This window comes from Corticium candelabrum, chromosome 7, assembly GCF_963422355.1.
Source record: "Corticium candelabrum chromosome 7, ooCorCand1.1, whole genome shotgun sequence".
In the NCBI taxonomy this organism is placed as follows: domain Eukaryota; kingdom Metazoa; phylum Porifera; class Homoscleromorpha; order Homosclerophorida; family Plakinidae; genus Corticium; species Corticium candelabrum.
In genome coordinates, this window is record NC_085091.1 from 8327842 (window position 1) to 8349210 (window position 21369).

Sequence of the window (21369 nt, forward strand, 5' to 3'; positions counted from 1 at the left end):
GTAAAATTGAAGAGTATAGACTAAACATATCCATATCACACAAAATAAACCATCTCAAGCAGTAAAAATAATCTACAAGCAGAATCAAAAACATGCAGTGCTTGAATAGAAAGCCAGTCTGATTTGGTAGTCTTGATTGTCTGCTATAGAACCATTCACAGTAGTTGCAGTTGTCCTTTTTGGTAGTTTGCAGTTATTTTCTGCAGCCAATACTGCCATAATTGATCTTTATTAATCCATATTTCTCCTAAGTGTGGTGTTGCAAAAATACCTCTGTGAGAGCCGCAATTACTCCCATTACCTATAGACTTCCCACTCAAAGGTTGCAAATGTAACCTGACTATCCAAATCAACCTTCTACTTTCCATGACAGTAACCCATCCTAAATCAAATCTTGTCTTTGCTTCCTCTGTAGCCGTGCATTTGATGGATTTATAGGTATAATAGATCTAGATCAGCTGATGAGATATGTTAGCATAACCCTCGAGACGAGCGTTGTTCGATACAAAACGAGTGCTTGAGCCAGTCACAACTCCAACATCCTCTCTTACAAAAACTTGAACACCAAATTCTTAACAGCTCATAATTTCCACCAACCAATAGAAACCATTCATAGTGATCAGATGATAAGAAAATAAGCAAATTAATTAAGAAAATCTGAACATGAATAATACCATTTCCTGCTGTAGACTGTGCAAACACCTTAGACCTATAAAACTATTATTAGACACAATATATTTTTGACAGACTGTAATTACATTATTAATTAGTTAATTAACTAAAAATTGTTCATACTGTTCTAGATAGATGCTCCATCCGAACATATACTGTATAATACACTGTATAATATACTGTATAATATACTGTATAAAATACCGTATAATATACCGTGTATATATATATATATATACACTGTATATATACTGTATAATATACTGTATAATATACTGTATAATATACTGTATAATATACTGTATAATATACTGTATAATATACTGTATAATATACTGTATAATATACTGTATAATATACTGTATATATACTGTATAATATACTGTATATATACTGTATAATATACTGTATAGTATACTGTATATATACTGTATAATATACTGTCTAATATACTGTATATACACCCACAGATACCCACACACCCACACGTGCATGCACATATATGATATGATGATATATCGGTTATTGTAGAGCTTTCATACACAGCATAACGAAATAACATGAATTCACACAATGTTTCAATCCAAGGTCCTTCTTCAGCTGGGTATATTAATTTTGAAAATATCTTTTGGAAATTTGTGCTAAGTATAAATCTATAAAACTCTACAATTACAATAACATAATTACTGAAAACAGCAATCAGCCTGTACAAGTGCGTGTAGGTTTGTTAATTATTATTAAAAAATCAATCAATCAATTAATTAATTATATAAACATACCAAAATGCTTTCAACGCACGAGCAATCGTCACATCGTAAGAGTATGGCCTCAGAAACCCATTACTCGTATCCAGTTCACTGGAAAGTCGATTCGTGCCGTTCGCACTACTTGCAGTAGACAACGATCCCAAAACGGGGACCCCTTTGAAACAAGCATTGCAGTTACTGATCGAAGAGCGCACGCACGTTCCTCACTTCCGTCATTTAGAATACAACAAGAATCTAGGGCTGTAACGCGACTATCGAATATGAAATAACGCACGTTATAATGTGTAAAAATGTTAAATTGATATTAAACAACACAAATTTTAAAGTGCGTTATAATTAAGTAGCGCGCGCTGCCTTTTGAGATTGTTTATATCAACGTGCACCTTTCGGCCGACAGCAGTGGCCGAGAAGTGCGCGTTGATATAAATGCGCACCTGTCGGCTTCCGTAGGCAAGATACTGTAGTGTAAAGATAGGTCTGTGGACACGTCACGTGCACTCTTTGTTGTGAGGTCCCGGATGTGCTAAATGAATTTTAATCTTGCTCTTCGCGCTTGTTTCGATAGAAATCGACACACTCCCCGTGTAGCGCTTGCTGCAGAGAACGTGTAGGTTGGATTCGGTGCAAATGCAATCAGAATTTGGAGAGAAACGAAAACGCCAGAAGAGTAAGTTTCCTCGGCAAGAGATATTCGATTGCTCAAAGCTTTGCGAAGGACGACGATGAGTACAGTCTACACAGGACTGGTGTGGGCGTGTGTTCGAATGGACTGGAATGTGTAGCGTTTGCGTCATCGAGCAATTTTACGCGGGGGCCGACTCCTCGAGAGGGGACCCGGTGCAAACATTTTTAAATTTTTTTACGTAAACCTTTTCCTGTGCGTGCCGAGTGTGCGTGCTGATTTCGGTTGCAAACAGACAAAAGACGTGGTCGCCAAACGCGAACACACAGACAGACAGACAATTTGAGCTTTCTATAGTAGATTACTAGGATCCATGGCCCGTCCTTCGTACGGGCAAGACTGTAGTGTAAAGATAGGTCTGTGGACACGTCACGTGCAATTTTTGTTGCGAGATCCCGGATGTGCTGAATGAATTCGAATCTTGCTCTTCGCGCTTGTTTCGATAGAAATCGACACACTCCCGTATAGCGCTTGCTGCAGGAAATGTGTAGGTTGGATTCAGTGCAAATGCAATCGGAATTTGAAGAGAAACGAAAGCGCTAGAAGAGTAAGTTTCGTCGGCAAGAGATATTCGATTGCTCGAAGCTTTGCGCAGGACGATGATGCATACAGTCTACACGGGACTGGTGCGGGCGTGAGTTCGAATGAACTGCAATGTGTAGCGTTTGCGTCGTCGAGAAATTTTACGCGTGGGTCGATCTCTCGAGAGGGGACCCGGTGCATTATTTTTTTATTTTTTACGCAAACCTTCCTCTGTGCGTGCTGAGTGTGCGTGCCGATTATTAATTACCGGGGAGTGTCCACAATTAGGTAGATCTACACCTACCCTACACAATTGCAACCGGGAGCATGGGAGACTTACGAAGTTCTAGGCTGCATTCAGAGAAGAACTCTAGTCGGCCCGTTTTCCGAAGCGTACTTGCCAATCATGCGCAATGAAGCTAAACTAAAATAATATTGACGCTTTCTATTTTGGCGATTCGCTCCTAATTAGATCGCCAAATCGCCAAAATAAAATCGACCCCAAAATTTCTCGTTCTACGGTATTTGATTTGCCAGGCTGCAAGCAACCTTCTCCCTAGCAGCTCCTCCATCAACAATGTCCTGCAATCAGAAAAAAGGAGAATCCCGTTGCACTATGACTTCCCAGAGCCGTAAGTGACTTTCAACATCCTCAGGGTCCTGTACTATAAACGTCATGTGTCTATAAATAAACCACAATCTCCGAGGCAGGACTGCGAGGCCAACCTTTGAAAACAATGTTTGACGACTAGGCGCTTGGTTTTTGCATCGTGGTGACGATGGCTGGAAATCACAACTGCTCGATTGAGTTAGACAGAATAGACGAAGAGGACGGTTATGACGCTCTATCGGTCGACGTTTCTACGGACGATGAGATGAGAGTAAGCCAACCCAGTTACCTCATCCGTCTCGTACTCATCACTTGCGTAGCAGCGAGGAATATACTAGTTTGTTGTTTTTAGGGGCGACGTCGAGCTCGTAAAGACAGCACTGCGAGCAGCTTCTATCCCAGTAAACTGAAAACGGAATTCGATCACGAGGACACGGAAGATCTATACAAGAGATATTTTTTCAAGCAGAGCAGAGCGTCTCTGCTTGCTCTTCTGCTCGTTCTGACAATTACAGGCGCCGTCTTTTTCATTGTCGTGTTTGCTCAAGGAAGGGTAAGAGTACGTATACGTAGGGAATCTGATGCGATCAGGAAACGTTAATCGTGTGTGCGCCGGCAAGTGGCAGCTAGGTATTTGAGAGTGAGATTGCTAGTGCGTCATCTGCTGTGTGAAGTACACACCTGCCGAGTTAGACAGTAGAAATCGTAGAGCCTCCATAATGAAATTGTGCGATTGGAAACATTAGGGATGTGTACAACTTGTAACTGCTAGACTATAGTCAGAGTGCAATAACACTACGTATCATAAATAATTGTTTGTTTGTTTGGAATGTATGTTTTGTCTGCATGTGTACTGCGTACGTATTCTCTCTTTATGAGGGAGCGGTACCTATGGGCATGAAGTGAACTATATTAATAATAATTTATTATGACAACAACGGTAAGGTAGAAAGAGTTTACAAATGGCATGGAGCAAGCTGTGGCCATTAGCTGCTTAGGTCATTAACGCATTAGTAGTAACTTTCTTTGCTAGCACAGTTTTCTTTAGGACTCTAGTTAGGTATTCTCATTGCTGATATATCAGATGTTGCTAGCACAATCACTCTAGTTTTAGTGCTAGTGTTTCATTGCATATGTATAGCAGTATGGACGTATTGCAAATCTATTCAAATATATGTTTTAAGTTTATTGACCATAAGGTAGATGGAATGGCATATACTATTGCAACTGATTTTTATGTATTTGGAAATACAGGTTACGGTTAGAGTTAGGCTTAGGCTTAGGCTTAGGCTTAGGCTTAGGCTTAGGCTTAGGCTTAGGGTTAGTATCTTGTCCATACGTTTTGTCTTTCAATTCTTCTCATCTTGCTCTGCTGCTCTTTCAATTATGTCTTGATTTCAATTGTGAGCCATTGAAATATCAAGATCATACGATGTTCCAATGCAAGCATCAAAGTAAAATGTCTGGTTAATTGTTGTTGTTACCATATCATTTACTTAACTCAATATGATGAGGGATTGAAAGGGTTTTTCAACTACCATCCTACACACTGGTTATGGCGTTGTGTGACCAAGCAGGGCCACCCTCTGTTTTGCAAGTAAGATGGAGAAAACCATGTTTATCAAGCCTTCGACTACATTCACACGGCCTGAAATGATATGACAGTGGTATAGTACATCACGACTTTACACGTGTTATGAAACGGTAATCACCAGAACTAAGTGCAAACTTCATGGAAGTTGGAATAGCATCCAACCTTTGTCTACCTGTCTGATGTAGTATTGCAACTTAAAAATTGTATTATACAGTTTTATAATGCAAAAATATATACAATCCTTCACAATTGTGTGTCTATACACATTTCTTCCATTATTTTTGTGTAAATTGGCTTTACTCATGCACCCAGCTTGACACTTAGAGCACCAACTTGCTATGTACAGGCCATTGTGAGGCAGCATTACCAACAGACAGACAGACGAATGCATGATGAATTTGTTATTCTGCCTGTTTGAGAGACCATTCCTACACATTTATACAGTTAATCAATTTGTATCACATAGTTATGTCTGTTTCTACTTAGTAGTGAACATGCACACTAAAAGTGAGATCAATTTACTGTATGTGATGGCTGCAGCTTGTGTTTTTAATGAAACCTATTGGGGAATGAGATTTCGAGAGAGTGTCAGAGACAGATTGGAGAGAGAAGTATTAAAGAAAGAGTGAAGACAGTTTTAATTAAAGGAAATTAGTAATGGCACAGATATCATAAGATTAGATAAGACTCACTAAAGAATGGATTTGTACTCTGTTGTGTGATACAGTAACCTACTGTGTGTATGTGTAGGTGTCCATGTCTGTTTGTCAGCCCTTGGAGGGTACTGTATTATGTGCTATGACAATAGCTTTATTTATATGCAGTATTCATTTATTCGTTTAGATATTGTGGTATTATATGTAATAAAAACATGAGGAACCTTATGCCATATTGAACAACATTTATAGATTAGGATTTTGCACTTTCCAGTAATAGTCTGTTTACACAAGTGAGACTACAAACTGAGCCCAATGCCAAATACCAAAACCACATTCTGTTTACATGGTGCTCTTAGAAAGCGATCCAGCCCAGGTGATGAGGTGTTAGTTGTACACATGCTAGTATTTTTAATCTCATGTTCTGTAGAAATGTTTGCACTCCATCTTGATTATGGGTTGGCAACAAGCTGTTTGCATTTCCTTTTTGCTAACGTTATAACAATCAATACATATGACTTTGAGAAGAAGAACATGCAATGCATATAAGGAAACAATTTTACAAAACTCTGTTGTCTAGCTTGCCTCACACAATCACAAATTCACAAATCGATGAGAAACAGTTGTTGTTTTGATAACACCACAATTAACTATCTTTACTTTACAGGATTTTTCTATATCTGCAAATCGAAACACTGCGATTGTTTTTGGGATTGCTACAGCTTTATTTTGTGCTAATTTTATTGCTTCTGTGTGGTGGCCTTCGGAAACTGTTTTGAAATGGAACTCAATCTTAACATGGCTGATTCTCAATACTACTTTGTTTGGTCTCTATGCTGGCCAAGAGTCAATGAATGCCGTGAATTCAGCAGGAATGACACTATTTGTCATATTTGTAACATATGCTATGGTTCCATTGTCTCCTCGTGCGGCCTTACTGTGTGGGGTTATAACAATGCTGTGTCATCTCATTGTTACCGGAACAACAGTGAATTCGATTAAAGTATTTCTGGGTCGTCAGGTAAGACATCAACAGTGATATTGATATTCTGTAATGGAACTGTTAGCAGTTACTGTGTTCATTGTGTAAATGCTGCTGCATTAATTGTTTTTGTGTATTTTCTGGCTTGGCCTTATTAGAATTTGTTTATGCTGGCATTTAGTGCTTTCTGTGTGAGACAACAACAATAGAGACATACTTTTTAGGTGCTTTTATTAGTTGATCACAATGCAGCATACAGCCATTTGCTATACAGACATCAAATGTGTGTGTGTGTGTGTGTGTGTGTGTGTGTGTGTGTGTGTGTGTGTGTGGGTGGGTGTGTATGTATGGAATAAAATCAAGAATTCAGACAATTTAGAACGAGCGTGTGAAGACCCTATTGCTATGACAATATAGAGACAACGATTGCAATAGCTGGGCCATCTGCTAAGCATGAGTGACAATCGTCCCCAAAACAACTACTTTGCAGCAGACTTAGTAATGCAACAAGACCAACACATGGGCCTAAACAGAGATGTTGTCACAAGAGACCTCAGATCATTACGCATCAGTCTTCGTGATGTTGATGATCGTGCTGCTTGGAGAAGCGCTATTACACTGTGTTGCCAAAACCCATAGTGGGTATGGTGGAATCAAGGTTCAAGGTGTGTGTGTGTGTGTGTGTGTGTGTGTGTGTGTGTGTGTGTGTGTGCGCGCGTGCGTGTGTGCGTGCGTGTGTGCATGTGTGTGTGTGTGTGTGTGTGTGTGTGTGTGTGTGTGTGTGTGTGTATGTGTGCATCCTTCCAGGATAGTTTCTGGTTTATTAGCATTGTAAGGTTTTCTTCTCTGTTAGCTTTTTTAGTGCAAGCTTATTTATGCATACTATTGATTTCCTTGTGCCAATAATAGTCTTATATGAAATCATGTACATGTCATGCTAATTTGCTGTCTGCATTTACGTAGATTGGTGCCAACTTTTTCCTGTTTTTGTGTGCTAACATTATTGGAGTGTATCACCATCGTTTCTCTGATTTGGTTCATCGCCGAACATTCAGTGAGACAAGAAGATGCATTGAGTCAAGAATAAAACTAGAGGAAAAGCAAAAAGAGAAGGTTTGTATGTGTTGGTGTTGCTGTGCATTGATAAGTGCATTTGTATTAGTTAAGAAGCTTTGCTGTTGTTTTTGTTTAGGAGCGATTGTTAAAGTCTGTTTTGCCTGAGCACGTGGCTGCTGAAATTCGTGATGATATTGTTCAGAGAAAGGCAGACGAAACAGCTCACTTCCATCGTTTTTATGTTAGAAGACATGAAAATGTAAGGTAAGCAAAGTGCATGTTTTCTGTGTTAATTTACTGCTGATGGAGTTTGTGTTTAGCATCGTGTTTGCTGATATTGTGGGTTTCACTCGTCTGTCCAGTGGCTGTACAGCAAAGGAATTGGTGAAAATGTTGAATGAGCTTTTTGCTCGATTTGATACATTGGCTGAGGTAACATCTGTATAGTGCTATGTTTGCATGTTGTTGTGACCTCATTTATGGGGGTTTATTCACTTATGGAGTTGACTGCTGTATTGAAGAGCTGCTAGACTAGTGAAGTTAAAGAAAATGTGTGCAAAATGTGTGTTTGAAGCCCTTCAAGTTATAGATTTGATTTATGGTGGTGGTCATGGACATAGTTTTATTGTGCAAGGAATGTACTTGCGATTGTCTTTTTTGACTCGAGCATAAATGGGTACTTGGTCTTTGACTGACTGTACTACAGCAGGTGGACAAAATCACTTACTATGACTTTAAAGGGCTACTGCAGTGCAAAAATCAAAATATTTTTGAGCTAAATTAAAAGATCTACATTTAGAAAAAATAAAATTAGATTTTTAGCACGCATTTTGAGAGAATGAGAGCAGTCGAAAGCTACTTCCACAATACTATTTCTGGAATGGGGCGGTGGTAACACACTGACGTCAGTGGAGGCAGAGTAACACTATCATATCTACTAATTAGTATAGCGAGTGGTTCAGAAATGGTACGTTGGAGCGATCTTGCTACGCGTAGGGATTCGGAAAGCGATTCAGAGGATTCGTCATTGTCGGATTCTTCGTTGAGCGAAGTGGTGAAGCACGCGGGAGAGCAATCTCTCAGTCCGTCGACATCGTCATCTGAAGACGCAGCAAAAGACTTTGGATCTGTGGAACCGTATACGTTTGAGCCACTTGCTGACAGTTCATCTACTGATGAATTACCCTCATTTGCCAATGTTGATGAACACAGTGAACGGCTGTCTGACACGTTGTGGTAAGTCGTATTGTGCAGAAGTGGAAGTTGCCGACAGCTGTACACGGGATGTGTGTAGGTGTGTAGGTGTGATTGCGGTTACTGCAAAATTATGAGTACTGCGCACGTGTGTGTGTGTGTGTGTGTGTGTGTGTGTGTGTGTGTGTGTGCATGTGCGTGCGTGCATGTGTGTGTGTGTGTGTGTGTGTGTGTGTGTGTGTGTGTGTGTGTGTGTGTGTGTGTGTTGCAACAAAATCGCAAGTGTTCTTTGAAGTGACAGCTCCAAACTCCATTGTGTTCTGTTGGACATTTCCAGCCGTCTCTTGTTCGTCGAACTTGTTTTTCCCAACTTTTACGAAGCTGTGGATTATTTGGGGAAACCAAAATACACTAAATCCAGACTGACTAGAGTTGTTACAGCCTGCTGCAACACAATGCCGCACCATACTCGAGTATCACAACAATGGATAGGGTGCCTCCAATGACGTCAATGTGCTAATCTGCCCCATTCCGGAAATGGGAAAGCAGAAGTAACTTTCAACTTCTCTCATTCTCTCAGTACATTCGTAAAATATCTAATTTTATTTTTTCTAAAGTACACATATGTAGATCTTTTAATTTAGCTCAAAAATTTATTTTTGATTTTTGCACTGCAGTAGCCCTTTAATATGGTTTGTGGTTTGTGGTTCTCTTAGTTCTGGACATCAGAGTTATTTCTATGAGATTCTGATTCAACGCCAGGTGGTCTGTTGTCGCACGCCTATCTACTCTTGCATAGCACACAGAGAATCTACTTTGGATAGTGTGAAGGACTTTTTAATTTATCTATTTATCTATGGGATTTAGCAGAGTTGAGGGTGTATGATTCAGTAGATTTTGTACACCTGAAGTAAAAGTCATCGTGTAACTTACAACTGCTGCTCATTGTTTTTGTAAACAGTTGTTTAAAAAGGGAGTATAACAGTTAAGAAGACACAGGATTATGAGATATTGATGTACAAAATGGAGCTTCTACCCATTTGATACTTGCTACAGTGACTGACAGCGTTACTGCCATACAGATTTCTATTAGAGAGCTGTATTCATTGTTGTCAATGATTTACAGTTTTTGGTATTGTATTTGTTGAGGTGGCATTTAGATTTTTTCTCTATCACAAGAGCCATAGTTGAATAGTAATTCAAGGAATCATAGCGATTAACAACAGGTTGTTTATTGTGTTATTTATTCATTTCTCCTGTTGCCATTTTTGTTAGTCTGACTGTTTGTGTCTATCAGTTTGTACCTGACTTCCACTTGCCTAACGATTTCCTTTCATGTAGGAGAACAATTGTCTGAGAATCAAGATTTTAGGAGATTGCTACTATTGTGTATCTGGACTACCGGATCCTCGAGAAGATCATGCCAAGTGTAGTGTGGAGATGGGACTTGGCATGGTGCAAGCAATCAAGTAAGACATGGATGTTGGTCAGTTACGTGTGATATCTGATTATCTATTTGCTGCTTAGGAAAGTGCAAGAGGCAACAGGAGTTGATGTAAACATGAGAGTGGGGGTTCACACTGGAGCAGTTCTGTGTGGTGTTATTGGGCAAAGAAAGTGGCAATTTGACGTCTGGTCTAATGATGTGACTCTTGCTAATCACATGGAGTCAGGAGGTTTAGCAGGGTAACTTGATCTTTTTGACCAATCAACTCTTGCTCTGAGTGGGTAAGTCTTCTTTAGATATGTTCACATCTCAAAGTCGACAAGGCAGTGTTTGGGTGATGAGTACAAGATGATTCCAGGAAATGGAGGGGAGAGAGATGCATATTTGAAGAAGCACAGAGTAGTCACCTATCTAATTGATGCATCGGAGGTAAAACATCGATCATACATAGATCATTTGTTTTTGGATGTCAGCATGCTGTATATCCAACTTGAATGAGATATGTGTTGTACACCAATCTATTATTATAATGCTCTGTTATTACATGAAAATGTAACTGGAGTGGAATGGACAAATTTTTTATAGAAGTAGGGGAAACATTTGGATTTGGTAACTGTTTCTGGACAGCAAATGTAGTCTTTTCTAACTCTTTCTTGGTTACTAAGTATACAGAACATTCTCCTAAGCTGCTTCCAGGGTGCATTTTGACCGAATCACTCCACTAATGATGTACTAGTCAAATCTGGTGATGACTGGGTATTAGCCATGGATAACAAATGCCTAAATGTGTGTACATACCTTGATGTCAGAAAGGCATTTGACTGTGTCGATCATCAGATTTTGTTGACTAAACTATGTCGCGTAGTCGTTGAGAGATCTTCCTTAAACTGGTTTTCCAGTTTTCTTCCAGGTAGATATCAAAGAGTTTCGACAAAGGTACATAAATCCACGTGGTTTTCATGTATGCGAGGTGTTCCACAAGGCTCTGTGTTAGGGCCCTTGCTCTTTTTGCTTTACATAAATGACCTACCAGATGTTGTCACAAATGTTTCTATCAATATATTTGCTGATGATATGTGTCTCCACACGTCTGGATATTGCATATCAGAGACTATCTCTAGCGTCATCAAGAATTTGGACCGAGTTCTTGAATGGTTTAAAGACAACAAAATGGAGCTAAACCTCTCTAAACAAAATCTATGATCATTGGATGTTCTCGACTCAAACACAGGTATATTGAAGGATCATCCTTTCGGATTATGGTTAATGATCAGCCTGTGGAAATTGTCTCAAAGTATAAATACCTGGGAATAATCATCGACAAAAACTTGAACTGGAAAGATCACATTGACTATATTGCTTCCAGAGTCAGTCAACGACTTGCTATTTTGAGATGTTGTAGAGAATTCCTTCCTCAGTCTTCAAGAGTTCTCTTAAGCCTAGAACTAGAACACAGCCACTACTAGATGAATTGCATCTACCTCAATTAAAAGATTGACTAGGCTACTTTCAGGCTGTCTTGACATATAGATGTATACACAATTCGGCACCGGGATACATGCGTAACATCTTTACTTATCTATCAATCATCTGTATGTTTTCGTATGACTAGAAACAGTAAAAGCCTGTTACTGCCAACACAGAGAACCAACTTTATGAAGAGAACTTTTCACTATAGAGGAAGTCAACTTTGGAACAATTTGCCAGCTATAATTAAAACATACACTACTTTACTGTCCTTCAAAAAGAACCTTAAAACTCTTTTGCTTGTAAACTAGCTTAGTCTTAGTTTATGTTTGTTCATGTAGTATTTAGTATGTGTTATCTGGGCACTATGGTAGATCTATCTTTTGATTGAATAGCCTCCCCAATAAAACTAAACTAAACTAAACTAAACTAAACAGTGTTATTGTGTTGCCTGAGTGTGTCATATCCAGTTGGTCTACATTGTGCAGTATTGCTGGGTATGCTGAGTTGTGAAATGTTATTTCTATAGCCTCAAGCTTTATCTACCTCATCAGGTTCTACACCAAGACAAACTGAGGGACTTCCTAGTCATCAGTCCGCAAGTCATGCGTCAACTAGAATTCATGCTATTACTCGGCATCACAAGATTGTCCAACGTTTCTCTCAACTGTTTGACTTATCTGCTATGCCACCATTTTCTAACGTTGTGTCTGGTCCGAAGCGCGAACTTGGGAAAGCAGTACGGACATTTAGAAGTGGATTTCGTAGTCATTAGCGTTAGTGTTCTTTTGATTTTCACAGAGTCTGTTTATGTTATCAGTTGGGTATTCGGGAACAAACTTGGTTGCACCAGAGAGTCCTGCTGCTAGGTTAGCTGTCAAATTGGTTATTCAATATGACCAATAGTGGATTAGTGGCCACCATAGTAGCTGTAGCTTGACATGTTTATTTTTAGGGAAGCACTGAAAAGACAAAGAGAGTCTGAAATTCTGGACAGGGAGGTGACAAAGAGGATGGCAAGCTCATTGGATATTCAGTGAGACAGCTTTGTTCTGACTGTTGTTTCTCTTATTACATGATTGTTTTTTGTTTAGTAGTATGGATGTCCCTTGTGTGACTGGAGAGAATCTGCAGTATGTAGAATAGTTGATTCTGGTTTCGTTGTAGTAGTGTAGTGGTATTTATGTTGGTACTATGTGTTGCAGAGCTTGGGTGAAGTCTGGCCATGCTTACCGGTTATTTCTTAGATTTAAAGACAGCAAAATAGAGCAAAAGGTACGTATACTGCAAGTGTTTGTAGAATCAACAGGCTGTAGTTAATGTCTCATATACTCTAGCTGAGAAACACATTGTTGATATATAACGTATTGTGTAGTTACTTGTTATTGTAGAGTTATGAAATAGGATTATGTTTATTTCAGCTACGAGCCATAAGAAACTGGACTTTGTAAAAGCTAAGAGACTTGGCAAGTAGCGTACTCAAAACGTTTAGGGGTTTGCAGGGCATGTGTGTGAATGTGTAATGTGTGACTATGTCTGTCACACTTAGGAATGTGCCATGCAATGCGGTCCAAATTACCAAGCACTATTTGCAATTTGTCGTATATGGCAACTAGAGACAATGGATGAAGAGACAGTCAGATCTACAAAACATTCATGAAAGAGTATTTTACCAGAACAGTGTAGATCATATTTGTGATTACCAGGCCTTGTCCAAAATAGACAACAGAACGTATCTGTCTGCAACTGCTAATACGAAATCAAGTGCTTTCATGGCTTGTGACATTTATACAGGAACCTAACATTACATAACTACAAGTGATATTTATCTTCCATATGTGATAACTCTTGTTACTGTACTTTGACACAACAGACTATTTAGGGACTTTGTTGTCACATGAAATGACAGTTGCTTTGTACGATTTTAGATAGATTTTACAAGTGGTGTGCTTACAAGGAAAGTGGTGTCTAAATTGTAATTCTTTATGACAATCTTACTGTGGGTTTAGGAGGCTCATAGCTGTAGAAGCCACAATGTAAACACAGCTTCAAGTACTGGTTGAATAGATACACTGGTGCCCAGCTGTTACCACTTAGTAAGTTAGACCTATATAACTAGACAGGGTAGAACAGTTCTGCTTGTTATCTTGTTTTTAGAAGGAATGTGTGCATGTGCTTTGGTTTCTTGGTGGCAAGAAATAGCACATGTACAGTACATTTAGAAATGTAGAATTACTTTACCATGTAGCTGACTTTTGCACAGATCTTTGCAAGAGGCAAGCGTTACCCTTTTCTAAGAAACCTAGATTGATCAGACGTGTTTGTTAAATTGCCTTGCTTTGTTACTAGCCTTGTTTTATCTGGTCAGTTGATGGGCTTACTTAGCAGTTGTTAAGTCTTACAAGTGCTGTTTGTACATGTAGCTTGCAAATATTGTACACTAGACAATTATTAAATAACAAGCTAGTTACTAGCTTTGTATAGACTACCTAGAAACAAGCATTTTTGGCACTCATTGATTGGGTGGGTGAGGCTTAGATGACGCATTGTACTATTGGTATTATTTTCATGGAAGATAAGGATGAGATGTGCTAAGCAAGGGACCTATTATGTACATCTGTTGAATCCTTATAGTGACTCATTTTATTTACCACAGCATCTTATGCTACTAGTAGTTGTAGTAGTTACATGTACAACTTGTACGATGCATATTTACATGTAGGACACACCACACACACACACACACACACACACACACACACACACACACATACACACACACACCACACACACACACACACACACACACACACACACACACACACACACACACACACTACACACACACCACCACCACCACCACCACCTCTGTAATAATCATCATCATTATAATCATTATTGTAACATAATAATGTAGCTATTAATTTTTTGCTTTGTTCTAGTATTTGAAAATGGGAGACAAAATGTTCAAGTATTACATTGGATGTGCACTTGTTATTGCTGTCACTCTATTTTCAGTGCAGGCAATCATGCTTCCTAGGTGAGTTCTATGTCTCATTTTATGTCATATACGAGTAAACTATGTAAAGAGACGCATGTGTATATGTCCATCTAGTCCCCCGGCCAAGACCCTCAATTCAATAAAATGCGTTGCAACCATTGCGGGACTAATTGCCATTTGAACAGTGGGTAGACAAACGGCCAACTACTACAAATCAGCTTGTTGGTCGCTCAGAATGTGTAACGTACAGGAGAAACAGGCGACTTTTAGCAGTCACGCCCCCACTTCTGAATGCCGCCTAAGGCATAGCTAAAATGACTTACACTTAAACGTCGGTCATCAATCAGGCTTCTTCAGTACAAATGCTAATCATTCATGTCAATTGATAAACTGAGAAGCTCACCCAAAGAGTGCAAAAGTACCATATACGGGCTGCTGTTGACTATATCCGTGATACCCACTATATAGGGTCAGCTTCTTTCCGTAAACAGTAACGTTTTCAGGAGTTTAAATTACTGCAACAAGTGTAGATAAGGTATAGAATTGTAACATCTAGAAAGAAGCGCAGCTAGATAAAAGTATAAAGTAGAAACAAAGAAATAGCGATTTGGCGCTTAGCCTCGAGTTCCCCAACTCTCGCCACACAAAAAGTGGCTGTTTGTCATAACTTTACACATTTGAAATGGACAACAAGTGGAATTGTGCTTACAAGCTTAATGGAAGACTGCTTGCAAAAAATGGGCAATTAGTCCCGCGTTGGTTACAACGGAACTTCACGAAGGAAGCGTCTTTTGAGGTCTTGGCCGGGAGACTAATTCGTTTGTCATAGATGTTTATGTTTATCACATGTGCATCATCCTGTGGGTGATCACTATAGACAGAACACAATTCTGAGTGTGTTATTGACATAGATATATCTTTGTCTTGCAAAATTGATGGATGTACAGTACACAGAGAGAGAGAGAGACAAAGGGAGGAATTACGTAGACAAATTGCAGAATTTTTGCAGGATGTCAGTAATTTATAAATATTATCGTAAATTAGGTCTGCGAGTACTTTGTTTCAAGATATGTAAGTGACTTGCGTAGGCATCAGATCTTGGTTACTGTTTGGCAACTTGACAATGAATTATTGACAAACATAGGAATCAGAGTGTCAGGAAATTGTTTGGCACTATGTTCACGTGGTATGGTGTTCCTTGTATCTCATAAGTGTTTTGGTAAGACTTGTAGGCTACTGTAAAACTCAGCTAAGAACTTTCTGTTAGATGGAGTTTCTATTTTTATTTTGGTGTTGCTTTATTGATAGAAATGAAAGCAACTTTGGATCAAGCCTCTGTAACTGTGCACTCTGTAACTGTGCGCACGCGTGTGCACACATACGCACACGCACACACATGCACACGTGCACACACACACACACACACACACACACACACACACACACACACACACACACACACACACACCACACACACTATGTAAGCTCTTGCTGCACATCTGCACATCAGGATAAATTAGTCACTTGAATTTAGGTGTGTACTGTAAATGTATCAAAATCATGTCATAATGCTATCACTTGTCAGAATTTAGTTATTGTTCTCATATTTTGCAGGACGTTTCTTTATCTTGGTGCATGTCTTATTGAGCTGGCCTTTATTGGCAGTTTGGCATTTGTTGTCCTTGCTCACAAGACTCTGGTATGTGCAGTATTTCAAGTTTTACAACTTGCATTTTGGGAAAGAGATGGATGTGTAGGGTCGGAGAATGCCTAGACTTGATCAAATTGGTCATCATGTGGAAGCCAGCCCAACTTGTCAGCTGATCTTATCAATCCTTGTTATTGTCAGTTTACTGTTTGTTTCATATCTGAACATGGTAAGTGTACAGGTTAGTAGTTGTGCCTACCTCATTGCGTTTAGTTGCTGCGTGCTGTTGTTCATAGATTAGTTGTGACACGAGTCAGTTGCACAGAAGTGAAAATACCACAGCAGTGAGCTATCAATAAATATACTCAGTCTTAGTGTGCACTATTTGAATGGATAAGTACACGTTTTCTGCACTGCTCGAGTAGGGTATTTAGTTTTATTTTTGTATTAGAGAATATACAGTGTGTGAAGCTGTGTACTTAACAACAGCAAAAATTCTGACTCTCGTGTGTTTGTTGTAGTCTTGCAAATGTTTCATTGGAAATGAAACACAGAGTAATCGTAATCTAGATCCAGACAGCCGTGTGTGTGAGTTTCCACAGGTCAGTTGTGCATGACGTTGTATTTTCTTATGGTTGTGGTGCACAGTATGCCTAATGTTTAGTACTTCAATTGGTGTGGGATGGCAGCCATGCTATCATTGGCCGTGTTCCTTCGACTAAATTCATCTGTCAAGATCGTTATTTTATTAGCTGCGACTACTGTGTTTACGGTGGTCACTTTTGGAGTCAACAAATGTCTGTTTGACCTTCCAAATTCATACCTCCACACTAACAGCACGTAAATACGTTTGGTTACATTTGTTGCTGAATGATCGTATGTTTTGTTTTGGTATGAAGGTGTCATGAGTTCTACTCAAACACATCGTCAAATGTCTTGGTAATTTTGCTGCTGGCAGTTGTATTGTTGGTATTGTCGAGACAGGTATTTGTGCATGAGCAAATGGTATGTGCAGATAGACGATTGAAGCTATTTATATGTTCTAGGTTGAGTATACCTTGAGGCTGGACTTCTTGTGGAAAACTCAGGTTAGTTTCTTCGAGTACTAACTTGGTTTCTTACGCACACATGCACATACGTGCGTGCACACACACACACACACACACACAGACACACACACACACAGATGCATGCACACAAGCACACACACAAACACACACACACACACACACACACACACACACACACACACACACACACACACACACACACACACACACATCATGCTATTGTACCATTACATCTTCTGTCTTTTGTTATGTAGTCTCTTGGTGAGAAAGAACAAATGGATACTCTTGATGAAGTTAATGTCATGCTGCTGCGAAATATGCTACCGAAACACGTTGCTGACCATTACACGCATCTCATGCATAAGGGAGCCATCAGTGACAATGTAAGAGACTTTGGTGGCACATGTTATGCTACATGTTTGTATGTGTTTACGTTATGTGCAAAAGTTTCTTGTCACCACTGATTTGGCCATTTGTGAGTTTGGATCGAGTGTCATAGCATCAATAGCATGTCTTTAGAGCCACATGGCATGTTTATTGTCACTAATTTATCTTGATTAAAATTTTGCTTTGCTATAGTTTTGAAAGTTGTAGTGACATCTCTAGTAGTGACGACGTATTTATGCAACTATGCAGAAGGCAGGTGTTATAGACTTATTGATTGTTTTCATTATACTAGTGATGCAGTGCATTATATTTACATGCCTCTCATGTATGTTTGGTCAAGTTAGCTACACGCATGCACACGTGCGTGCGTGCGTGCACACACACACACACATGCACACACACACACTTCAGTATATTATGTTTCTTCTAAACTACGTTGTAACAGGAACCATATGCTGAGCATTATGACAATGTTGCTGTCATGTTTGCATCTATACCCAACTTTGCGGAATTCTACAGTGAAGAAATTACCAACAACAAGGGAATTGAGTGTCTTCGGCTTTTGAATGAAATCATCGCTGACTTTGATGAGGTTGGTCATTCTTGTTTGCCAGTTAGTAGTGTCCGTGGTAGGTAGGTCTGCATAGTTGATTACCTGGTATATACTGGTATATCAATGAACTCTATTTACCAAACTCTGTCGTCTGTACGGACTGGACAGTGACTACTGACTGCTGGGTTGTCATCATAGTCTGAATCTGGTGTTTGATACATGTGCAATAAGAATTTGGAAACATTGATGTTTAGGCACCTTTTATAGTTTAGTACCTTTATATGATACTAGACGTACGTCTTGAACTCAAAGAAAGCATTTAGTAATCCATTGTGGCGTCACGTATTGTGACCTTGCATTTAATTGTAACGTCACCTATTGTGACATTCCCTAGAATGTCCTATTAAACTCTCTATTTCGACTATGCAAAAGCGAAAAACCGTTTATTCCCTTGCGCGCTATATGCTCTCTATAATTTGAATGTTGTGCTTAGTAATTCGATCGATGTTTAACAGAATAGAGAGATTTATCGCTCAAGGGCCCGGTTGACCACCAAAAGGGTATCCACCTATCAAAACTGACATCGTTATGTTCTTCTTCATTCGGTAAGCATGTCTGGAGAATTCGAGTGACAATAAGCCAAGCGTGAGGAAGTAGTGGGCGAACAAACAATTAGGGTCTTGTCTTTATATATATATATATATATATATATATATATATATATATATACTAGTACACATGGCCCGTCCTTCGTACGGGCAAGATACTGTAGTGTAAAGATAGGTCTGTGGACACGTCACGTGCAATCTTTGTTGCGAGGTCCCGGATATGCTGAATGAATTCGAATCTTGCTCTTCGCGCTTGTTTCGATAGAAATCGACACACTCCCCGTGTAGCGATTGCTGCAGAAAACGTGTAGGTTGGATTCGGTGCAAATGCAATCAGAATTTGGAGAGAAACACAAGCGATAGAAGAGTAAGTTTTGTCGGCAAGAGATATTCGATTGCTCGAAGCTTTGCGAAGGACGGCAATGCATAGGGTCTACACGGGACTGGTGCGGGCATGTGTTCGAATGAACTGCAATGTGTAGCGTTTGCGTCGTCGAGAAATTTTACGCGTGGGTCGATTCCTTGAGAGGGGACCCGGTGCATTATTTTTTTATTTTTTACGCAAACCTTCCTCTGTGCGTGCCGAGTGTGCGTGCCGATTTCGGTTGCGAACGGACAAAAGACGTGGCCGCCAAACGCGAACATACATACACACACACACACAGACAGACAGACAGACAGACAATTTGAGCTTTATATATATATATATATATATATATATATATATATATGAGAGTAGTGAGTGAAAATCACTTGGTTTATGCTTAGGTTCTTCTCAGACCAAAGTTTAGTTCTGTGGAAAAGATTAAGACAATTGGCAGTACGTACATGGCAGCTTCAGGGTTATCTCCTGGAAATCAGGTTTGTGCCAGGTATGTCTTTCTTTGTGAGATTGTTTATGACATGTGTTTGGGTTCAGGGTAGAGACGATGCATGGCATTCTCTCTATATACTTGTGGACTTTGCTTTTCAGTTGCAAAGTAGACTTGAACAAATTAACAAACACTCATTTCAAAACTTTTGTCTTCGAATAGGTTGGTGAATTTTGGTGATGTGGTGTAGAGTGTATTTCTGAGTAGCTGTTGTTGTAGGCATTAATCATGGTCCAGTTGTGGCTGGTGTGATAGGAGCACGAAAGCCACAGTATGACATATGGGGAAACACTGTAAATGTAGCTAGTCGAATGGAGAGTACAGGAACCATGGGGAAAATACAGGTTTGAGTACATAATTCCATTGGAATGTGTTCACCTTATGTGTCTATTGGTTTCTTTATTTGTTTGTGCAGACGGATGTGGTTTGTGTGCATGCGTGCATTCCGGTTTATGTATTTATACATACATGTGGTGGTGGTGGTGTGTGTGGTGTGTGTGTGTGTGTGTGTGTGTGTGTGTGTGTGTGTGTGTGTGTGTGTGTGTGTGTGTGTGTGTGTGTGTGTGCTTCCTTCTTGAATTTTGTGCTTGTACATTGATATGTCTACCCACAAGCTCTTTCTGGTGTGGTTCACCTTTTGTGCTTTATGCCATGCTTGGTCATTAGAAAAATTTCGTTGCAGGTTCCTCACGATACTGCAGCCATGCTTGCTCTCAATGGATTTGAAGTCGAAGAGCGGGGCTTGGTGAAAGTGAAGGGCAAGGGTGAACTGTTGACTTCTTATGTAACGTGTGGCAGAGAGTTACAAGGAGGACGACGGAAGACCCAAGGTTCTAATGTATCAATGAGAATTACTCCAGGGCTGTAAACTTTAAGCTCTCTAATCTATAACTGTACAGTATATGAGAAGTCAATAATTATTATAACATGAGTTTGTGAAAATTGAGATAGGACAGTTATCAAATGAATTGCGTTAGTTATGTCTTACAATTGTTCTATAATTCTTGTATTATATTTTATTGCCATACAATCTATTGCACTATTTACCCTACTGTGGCCAGTGAGTGGTGATTTTGTCTACACACTCTAGTTAATTAGGGCATGTTTTGCGCGGCAGGCAAACAGAGGGCTTTCTATTGTAGTAGGTCATGAGCATACTAATAATACTTTCAGATCTACAATATCTTAATATCGTAAATGTCCAAGAGAGAGCTCATCTAATTATTAACAGTCACGAGGCATTACAGGTGTGTCACGTGCTTGTTGTAACCATTAGTCACAAATATGTTACCCATTTGAACAACTGCCTCCGTAGGATGGGCATCTCAGTGTAGCTTGATAAAGTTATGTGTAATAGACTACATCAAGTTCAGAATTAATTCAGTTTATTATTAGCATTCAGAGTGTAAACTGGTGCATGAACAGCAAAGGGGCGTGTTTGATCTAAATGTTGTCTACATGCAGTGTCAGTCTACAGAGCTGCATGTTTGTTGTGCTTGATTTTGCCAGGCATGGTATGAACAATGCAATCATACAATAAGCACCTCGCCTTTACCCAAATGAGGCCCGTGGATGGTTATG

The 21369-nt window shown here is 39.5% G+C and overlaps 1 protein-coding gene and 1 long non-coding RNA gene across 3 annotated transcripts in view; one reads left to right on the forward strand and one right to left on the reverse strand.

Annotated features, from left to right (window-relative positions):
* LOC134182312 (uncharacterized) overlaps positions 1-1698 on the reverse strand; it is a 1794-nt gene extending 96 nt beyond the window's left edge. Inside the window, exons 1-2 of the long non-coding RNA XR_009970312.1 lie at positions 1452-1698; positions 1-709 (exon numbers count right to left, since the gene is read on the reverse strand). The exon at positions 1-709 is cut by the window's left edge and continues 96 nt beyond it. This is a non-coding gene — a long non-coding RNA (uncharacterized LOC134182312). The remainder of the gene's footprint in view (positions 710-1451) is intronic.
* Positions 1699-3343: 1645 nt separating this feature from the next.
* LOC134181679 (adenylate cyclase type 2-like) lies at positions 3344-20818 on the forward strand. Of its 2 annotated transcripts, none has more exons than XM_062648942.1 (28): positions 3344-3524; positions 3606-3806; positions 6171-6524; positions 7449-7598; positions 7678-7805; positions 7862-7973; positions 10077-10204; positions 10263-10421; positions 10479-10611; positions 12179-12388; positions 12451-12518; positions 12605-12685; positions 12747-12782; positions 12855-12924; positions 14592-14689; positions 16265-16349; positions 16408-16527; positions 16595-16642; positions 16820-16900; positions 16963-17138; positions 17198-17282; positions 17345-17386; positions 17623-17751; positions 18201-18347; positions 19685-19777; positions 19836-19950; positions 20008-20132; positions 20471-20818. In XM_062648942.1, the coding sequence occupies exons 1-28, from the start codon at positions 3423-3425 to the stop codon at positions 20654-20656; spliced, it is 3462 nt and encodes a 1153-aa protein (XP_062504926.1). In that variant the 5' UTR covers positions 3344-3422; the 3' UTR covers positions 20657-20818. The 2 variants fall into 2 exon arrangements, with proteins under 2 accessions (XP_062504926.1, XP_062504925.1); XM_062648941.1 differs by having other exon boundaries at positions 3345-3524; positions 12744-12782.
* The last annotated feature ends 551 nt before the right edge of the window (positions 20819-21369 follow it).